The sequence below is a fragment of the Propithecus coquereli genome, unplaced genomic scaffold, assembly GCF_000956105.1.
Source record: "Propithecus coquereli isolate 6110/MARCELLA unplaced genomic scaffold, Pcoq_1.0 Scaffold137, whole genome shotgun sequence".
Taxonomy (NCBI): Eukaryota; Metazoa; Chordata; class Mammalia; order Primates; family Indriidae; genus Propithecus; species Propithecus coquereli.
The window spans coordinates 6,817,967-6,825,651 of record NW_012137969.1 but is presented as its reverse complement, the minus strand read 5'-3'; the positions used below and the strand labels follow the sequence as shown (position 1 = coordinate 6,825,651).

At 63.6% G+C, this 7,685-nt stretch overlaps 1 protein-coding gene across 1 annotated transcript; it reads left to right on the top strand.

Annotated features, from left to right (window-relative positions):
* The first annotated feature begins 3,163 nt into the window (after positions 1-3,163).
* Positions 3,164-5,763, top strand: ELFN1 (extracellular leucine-rich repeat and fibronectin type III domain containing 1). Its single transcript, XM_012638957.1, has one exon. It carries the CDS (start codon positions 3,283-3,285, stop codon positions 5,761-5,763), a length of 2,481 nt encoding a protein of 826 aa, XP_012494411.1. The 5' UTR covers positions 3,164-3,282.
* The last annotated feature ends 1,922 nt before the right edge of the window (positions 5,764-7,685 follow it).

The window sequence follows — 7,685 nt, the reverse complement described above, 5'->3', positions numbered from 1 at the left end:
GGTGGGGGCAAGAGAATTACAGAATGGGTGAGTGACTGAGCCCAGCGGGGGTGTCTGGGGCCACCCGTGGTGCCCTCAGAGTCTTCCTGGGGCACTTGCCGGTTCCCCCGCAGCTGTCCCCTGTGCCAGGCCCGCAGGTTTGCCCTCTCGGGCCCCCAGACCCCAACTGCCACAGCCCCGACGGGAGCAGGCATGGGCCTGACTCATTTTGTGGCCTTGCACAAGTCCTTCTGTCTCTGGGCCTCAGTTTCCCCATTGTAAAGTGAGCTGTGAAACAAGAATGTTGGGGTCCTCTCAAGGCTGGGGATGTGGGGGCTGTGGAGGGGCCAAGTGCTCCCTGAGAGAATGGAGGGTCTGTTCTTCCTCACTCAAGGGGTGTCAGCCACACTGGGTTGGGCAGCCACCAGATTCAGGCCCATTGGCTAGCAGGTGCGCACAAGGGGGGATCTGGAGGGAGGGGGGGCCAGGCTGTGGGGGGGGAGGGGGACTTCCGACCCACCGGCCTACGCCTGCTCACCATGGTCCAGGGCAGATGTCAGCCCAGAGGGAACCGCAGGCTGGGGATGGGCCCTTCCTCCCTCATCACACAGGCAGTCTAGCCCGATGGAGGAGGTTCTAGCACAGGTGGGGGCGGGGCGGCCAGCACCACTCACAAGGCACCCAGCTTGAGACATGGATGCCTAGACTGTCCACGGGGGCCTGTGGTGGCAACAAAAAGGGCTGGGAGGTGGGGTCGGGGGGAGTGATTGGGGCGCCACAGTGCCCAAGGGGCCTCAGAGGTGCCGGCCACCCATCTACTTAGGCAGGGCAGGTCCCCACAGCACTGGCAATGCACAGGGGGAACCCCGGGGGATGTGGAGCTACACCTGTGTCTCCCGCACCAGCCCACACCTGGCTGCCCCGTCGGGCCACTCACAGCCACAGCAGCTCTGCCCAACGCCCCACCAGACACAGCCTGTGCCCAGTGCCCACCAGTGCACGCCTGCAAGCAGACCTGTGCATGGGGCAGAGCTGCCGTGGCGCACACGTGTGCGCACAGGCACAGAGCCTGGCACGTGTGTACGAGGACCCACGTGTGCAAACACGTGTGTAGGTGCTCATGCACACAAACGCGTGTGAACCCCGTGTGCACGCAGCCCTCAGAGCCACAGGTCAGCATGGCCACGGCTGGGGAGTGCCTCCCGGCGGCGCCTGTGATAAGGGCTCGTTCGGCCCTGTAATCCTCCTTACCTTGACTTTGGGTTATTTTGAGCAAGAGATTAAGGTGATTACGATTGTGGCTGAGGCGCCACACTTCTTACACGCCTCCTGTGCGGCAGCCCGTCCAGGCTCTCCCAGGGGCTGCCACCCACCTCTGCCTGAGGCTGGGCTCTCCAGGGCCGGCCACCTGTCACAGGTTGTCGGGCAGCTGGAGGGAGGTGGCGGAGGCTGTGCCACGTGGCCGCAGGTGCTCACCGACACGGGGCGGTGACAGAGAGGAAGCGCTCCCCGTGAGTGTGGCACTTACATCACACCCAGGCCACGTGAGGACCCCGCCCCCTTAGCGTCCACACGGGCTCCCAGGCCCGCCCCATCCTGCGGGAGCCATCCCTGGGCGTCCAGCCCTGCCGGGCGTCCCACAGGGAGTTGGGGGCAGTTCCCGGGTCCCCAGGACCCCTCCGCAGCCCCACCCCATCTGACTGCTCCTCTGTCTGTAAATCAGAAATAGACTCTTCTCCGGGAACCACAGGAAAATTGTTCTTTATGAAGTTTCCAAAGGGAGGAAAAATCGTTTCACATCATTATATTTTTTTCTCCCAATTTAAACCGCCTCAGTGCAGACTAGTTGCCAACGTCAATATCAGTGAAATACACTCGGCTGGCCGCCTGCCAGGCCACAGGGCGGTCACAGAGGCTGCTGTCAATCCAAACATCAGCACACACACAAACGCCCATTTCTCCGTCCTGCGGGAGAAACACGGGCAGGAGGTGGGGTCCCAGGCTCCCCAGACGCAACTCCAGCCTTGTCTGCAGGTCCCCCTGCCTGGGGGCTCCCTCCCTGCGGCCCAACGGTCACATTCTTGGGCACATGCCCAACAGGCACTCAGGGGATGAAGGAGGCACAGCCCTGCGCTGGAGAAGCTCATGGCCTGGGGAGCTGAGGGGCAGAGCAGAAGATGATCTCGCACAATCGTCGGGGGGGAAGGGGGAGGAGTCCTGTCCCCCAGGGACCGTGGAGCTGTCCTTATCCCAGCCCGGGGAGGACGTGCAGAGTCTTTCCCTGCAGGACACTGCCGGGCTCCACTAGGGTGAGGTGGTGACAGATCCACATCCGGCCTCTAGGTAGACACCTCAGAGACCATCCATCCAACTGGCTCATTTGGGGAAACTGAGGCCCAGAGGGGGTGTGGTGTGCCCAGGCCACACGGCAGAAGAGCTCAGTCCCAAGTCCCTGGACAGGCCAGAATACGTCCCTCTGAGAGGGCTGGAGGGGACCTGAGCTCTGGAAGGATCCTCTGCCATGGGGGAGGACACATGTGCGGTGCTTAGGGCTTCCTGCAGGCAGCTCTGAGGGCACTGTGGCCAGGGCCCCTGGGAGCAGAAATGCCATCCTGACCCTCCAGGTGTGCAGGGAGTGCCCAGCGAGGTCTTTCACACGAGTGTCCCGGCCGGAGCAGCCCTGTCACTCGTCGGCCAAGCAACCCTGGGTTTCGCCCCCCGGCCTGTCTCCTCATCCAGCTAGGGCTGTGCTGAGTGTGAGGCGGGCTGCCCGGGTCTCTATTCTGTGCATCACCAGACCTGGCAAGTAGGTATGTCATGTCTACTTTGCAGATGAGGAAACTGAGGCCAGAGGCCTGTCCTGTGTCAGGCCCCCAGGGTGCCTCTGAGAGAGGGGCACTGTTTTCCTGAGTTTTGCAATAGGCTCAGAGGGGCTCGGCTGAGCTGGGACTCAGGCCACACCTAAACTCTGGACCTGTACAGCCACAGTCTCCTGACCGCTTTCTTTTTTGTCTTGCAGCAGGAACACCAGGCAGGAGGAGCTGGTGGCACTTTCTGGACACCAGGCCCGGGGAAGGAGGCCTTGGCCCCCTCAGCTCTGGGGTGGCAGAACGGTGGCTGGCCGTGAAGGAGGCACCCTCCCTCCCCACGCTCGGGCTTGCGGCCATGCAGTTTGGGACAGGACACCCCTGAGAGCGCAGGCACCTCCCCCTCCTGCCCCTCTGTCCTGCTGGGGGCTGCTGCCAGCCTCCCACCCAGTCCCCCGGGCAGGCTGAGCGGGGTCTCCCTCGAGGGGCGGTCCTGATGGCCGGGCGCGGGTGGGGTGCCCTGTGGGTGTGCGTGGCAGCCGCCGCCCTGCTGCACGTGGGCGGGCTGGCCCGCGGAGACTGCTGGCTGATCGAGGGCGACAAGGGCTTCGTGTGGCTGGCCATCTGCAGCCAGAACCAGCCGCCCTACGAGGCCATCCCGCAGCAGATCAACAGCACCATCGTGGACCTGCGGCTCAACGAGAACCGCATCCGCAGCGTGCAGTACGCCTCGCTGAGCCGCTTCGGCAACCTCACGTACCTCAACCTCACCAAGAACGAGATCGGCTACATCGAGGACGGGGCCTTCTCTGGCCAGTTCAACCTGCAGGTGCTGCAGCTGGGCTACAATCGGCTGCGCAACCTGACCGAGGGCATGCTTCGCGGCCTGAGCAAGCTGGAGTACCTGTACCTGCAGGCCAACCTCATCGAGGTGGTCATGGCCAGCAGCTTCTGGGAGTGCCCCAACATCGTCAACATCGACCTGTCCATGAACCGCATCCAGCAGCTGAGCAGCGGCACCTTCGCGGGCCTGGCCAAGCTGTCGGTGTGCGAGCTGTACAGCAACCCCTTCTACTGCTCCTGCGAGCTGCTGGGCTTCCTGCGCTGGCTGGCGGCCTTCACCAACGCCACACAGACCTACGACCGCATGCAGTGCGAGTCGCCTCCCGTGTACTCCGGCTACTTCCTCCTGGGCCAGGGCCGCCACGGCCACCGCAGCATCCTCAGCAAACTGCAGTCTGTCTGCACCGAGGACTCCTACGCGGCTGAAGTGGTCGGGCTCCTCCCAGCACCGGGCCGTTCACAGCCAGGCCGCTCCCCGCCCCCGCCGCCGCCAGAGCCCAGCGACTTGCCCTGTGCCGACGACGAGTGCTTCTCTGGGGACGGCACCACACCGCTGGTGGCCCTGCCCACGCTGGCCACGCAGGCCGAGGCCCGTCCCCTCATTAAGGTCAAGCAACTGACACAGAACTCGGCCACCATCACTGTCCAGCTGCCCAGCCCGTTCAACCGCATGTACACCCTGGAGCACTTCAACAACAGCAAGTCGTCCACCGTGTCCAGGCTGACCAAGGCGCAGGAGGAGATCCGCCTGACCAACCTGTACACGCTCACCAACTACACCTACTGCGTGGTGTCCAGCAGCTCGGGGCTGCTGCACAACCACACCTGCCTCACCATCTGCCTGCCCAAGCCGCCCAGCCCGCCGGGCCCCGCGCCCAGCCCCTCCACCGCCACCCACTACATCATGACCATCCTGGGCTGCCTCTTCGGCATGGTGCTGGTGCTGGGCGCCGTGTACCACTGCCTGCGCAGGCGGAGGCGCCAGGAGGAGAAGCACAAGAAGGCGGCCTCGGCGGCCGCAGCCGGCAGTCTGAAAAAGACCATCATCGAGCTCAGATACGGGCCTGAGATGGAGGCTCCTGGCCTGGCCCCGCTGTCCCAGGGCCCACTGCTGGGCCCCGAGGCCGTGACCCGCATCCCATACCTGCCAGCAGCCGCCAGCGATGTGGAGCCGTACAAGCTGGTGGAGGGTGGCGAGACGCCCAAAGCCACCAAGGGCAACTACATCGAGGTGCGCACGGGGGAGCAGCCGGAACGCAGGGACTGCGAGCTGGGCCGGCCGGGCCCTGACAACCAGACCTCGGTGGCCGAAATCTCCACCATCGCCAAGGAGGTGGACAAGGTCAACCAGATCATCAACAACTGCATCGATGCCCTCAAGTCCGAGTCCACCTCCTTCCAGGGCGTCAAGTCCGGGGCTGTGTCCACGGCCGAGCCGCAGCTAGTGCTGCTGTCAGAGCCGCTGGCCGGCAAGCACGGCTTCCTGTCGCCGCCGCCGTTCAAGGACACGTTCGGCCACGGCCTGCAGCGGCACCACAGCGTGGAGGCGGCCGGGCCCCCGCGCGCCAGCAGCTCCGCGGGCGGCTCCGCCCGCAGCCCCCGCGCCTTCCGTGCCGAGGCCGCCGGCGCGCACAAAGCCGCGGGCGCGGAGACCAAGTACGTGGAGAAGAGCTCGCCCGCAGCTGACGCCATCCTCACGGTGACACCCGCAGCCGCAGTGCTGCGGGCCGAGGCCGAGAAGGGCCGCGCGTACGGGGAGCACCGGCACTCGTACCCCGGCTCCCACCCCGAGCCGCCCGCGCCGCCCGCGCCCCCGCCACCGCTCGAGGGCCTGGGCGGCCGCAAGGCGTCCATCCTGGAGCCACTGACGCGGCCGCGGCCGCGCGACCTGGCCTACTCGCAGCTGTCCCCGCAGTACCACAACCTGAGCTACACCTCCAGCCCCGAGTACACCTGCCGGGCGTCCCAGAGCATCTGGGAGCGCTTCAGACTGAGCCGCCGGCGGCACAAGGACGACGAGGAGTTCATGGCCGCCGGCCACGCCCTGCGCAAGAAGGTCCAGTTCGCCAAGGACGAGGACCTGCACGACATCCTGGACTACTGGAAGGGCGTGTCCGCCCAGCACAAGTCCTGAGCCCCCGCGCCCGCCCCTCGCCCGAAACTCGTGATGCCCTTGGACCAAAAAGGATACAAGATCCACCGCAGCTATTTGTAACCCAGAGACTCTCACCAGGAACCCACACGCGCGCACGCACAATGGCCGCCTGGGCCAGCGGGGGCGGGGGGCCGGTTGACAATCCCAAGAAACCATCTTGGCACTCGTGGGACCTGCCCCACCTGTGCGTGCAGTGTACACACACACACACACACACACACACACACACACACACACACGGGACTCGGAAAACTGTGTCTTAGGGCTGGGAGGTGGGGGGGGATTTTTTTCCATTCTTTCCTTTTTTGATTCTCTGCCTTTTTTGTTTTGCCTCTTTATTTTCTTCCTTTTTTAAAAAAAATAATAAAAGTCGAGTTCTTTTAAAAAGACATAAAACACCATCCGTGGGGGCCGTGGCCGGTGTAGCAACCTCGGCCCCACGGTGGTCTCCTCAGTCTGTGACCTTCTGTGAGTCCTCTGTCCAGCTGTCTTCGTGGCGCCTCCAGAGTCCACCACCGAGGAGCAGAGTGAACGCGCCGGCCAGTGGCCCCAGGCGTGTCCTGGAGCCCTGCGGACTCTGGACTGGGGGCAGAGGCTGTGCCTGGGGATGGGTGAGGTGGCCAGGAGGGTCAGGGCTGGGATATGGCCCCAGCCCAGTCCCCGTTGTACATTGTAGTCGTTCTATTGTACAGAAAAGAAATATTTCTATATTTGCAATGTTTGCTGTAAAATGAGAAAGAAAAAAAAGACTATGTCTACTAAAAAAAAAAAAAACAATCTGCAAAGGAAAAAAATCCAAATACTTGTTTCGTCCCATCCTTCCCGGCATCAGGCTGTGGGTTTCAAGGAAAGATTTGGGGTGTCTTTTATGCCCAGTTTAGGGGGTGGTTTTATTGATTTTGGGCACACGAGAGGGACAGAGGTGGCTGAGGCTGCCCCTGCGAGTCTGACCGTGCGTGTTACCGTGTGTGTGCAGACCCGCAGCCGAGTGGTGGATGGCAGGGGGCGGCCGGGAGTGGGTGTGAGCTGAGCAGTTGGAGTGTGTCTGTGTGGGGGTGGGCTCCCTGCAATGGGCCCCCCAAAGCTGCAGTCCGAAGCCGATCCTCTCTGCCCCTCCACCTGCATCTCGCCCACCCCAGCCTCCAGGCAGCCTGCCCTGGTGTGACCCCGAATTCCAAGTGAATAAGTGGTTGGAGTCCAAGTAGGAACAGCACCAGGCTGTTCAAATTCCACCTACCCCAGGAGCCAGAGCAAGACTGTGAGGAGGAGACTCCATTTCCAAGCCCTCAAGCCCACTCCAGGAACCCCCCTACCCCTGCAGCCCTGGGCCCCACGGCGCTGTCTTCTGGGGGCGGGAGGGCAGGCCTTGCCTGGACCCCCCCGCCCCGCAGCCTGGGCTGCGGGAGCCAAACCTCCCAATCTCCATTCTCTGCCAGGCCCGGCCAGCCCCTTCTCCCTAAAGGCCCTGGTGGCTGAGCCCCTCCCCAGCCCCGTCCAGGGCAAACTCATTCCCAGCCTGCAGCGACACAGACCCGTGACATGTGAGGCTGGAGTCAATGTGAGCCCCGGGACACTGGCTTGTAGGACCCAGCGTGATGGAACTGGGCTTGCAGGCTCCGATGGGTCCCCCTCCAGCCTGGCCAGCAGGGCGAGGAGGGACGGAGGAAGGGCGGCAGAGGGATAAGGGCTGTGGGCATTGACTACTTGCATAGCCTCAGTGACAGGAAGCTCACCCCTTCCCTTGGTAGCTATTTCCAGCTTTTAGGACCTTCCTTAGACTGAGTGGAAATCCGCAGTCTGCTGCAGGGTCCCACTCTGGCTCTGGGCACCCCAGGGGTCACAGAGCTACCTCCTGGGCTGCCTCTTTCAGGCCAGCTGGCCCTGCCCTGCCATCTTCACTC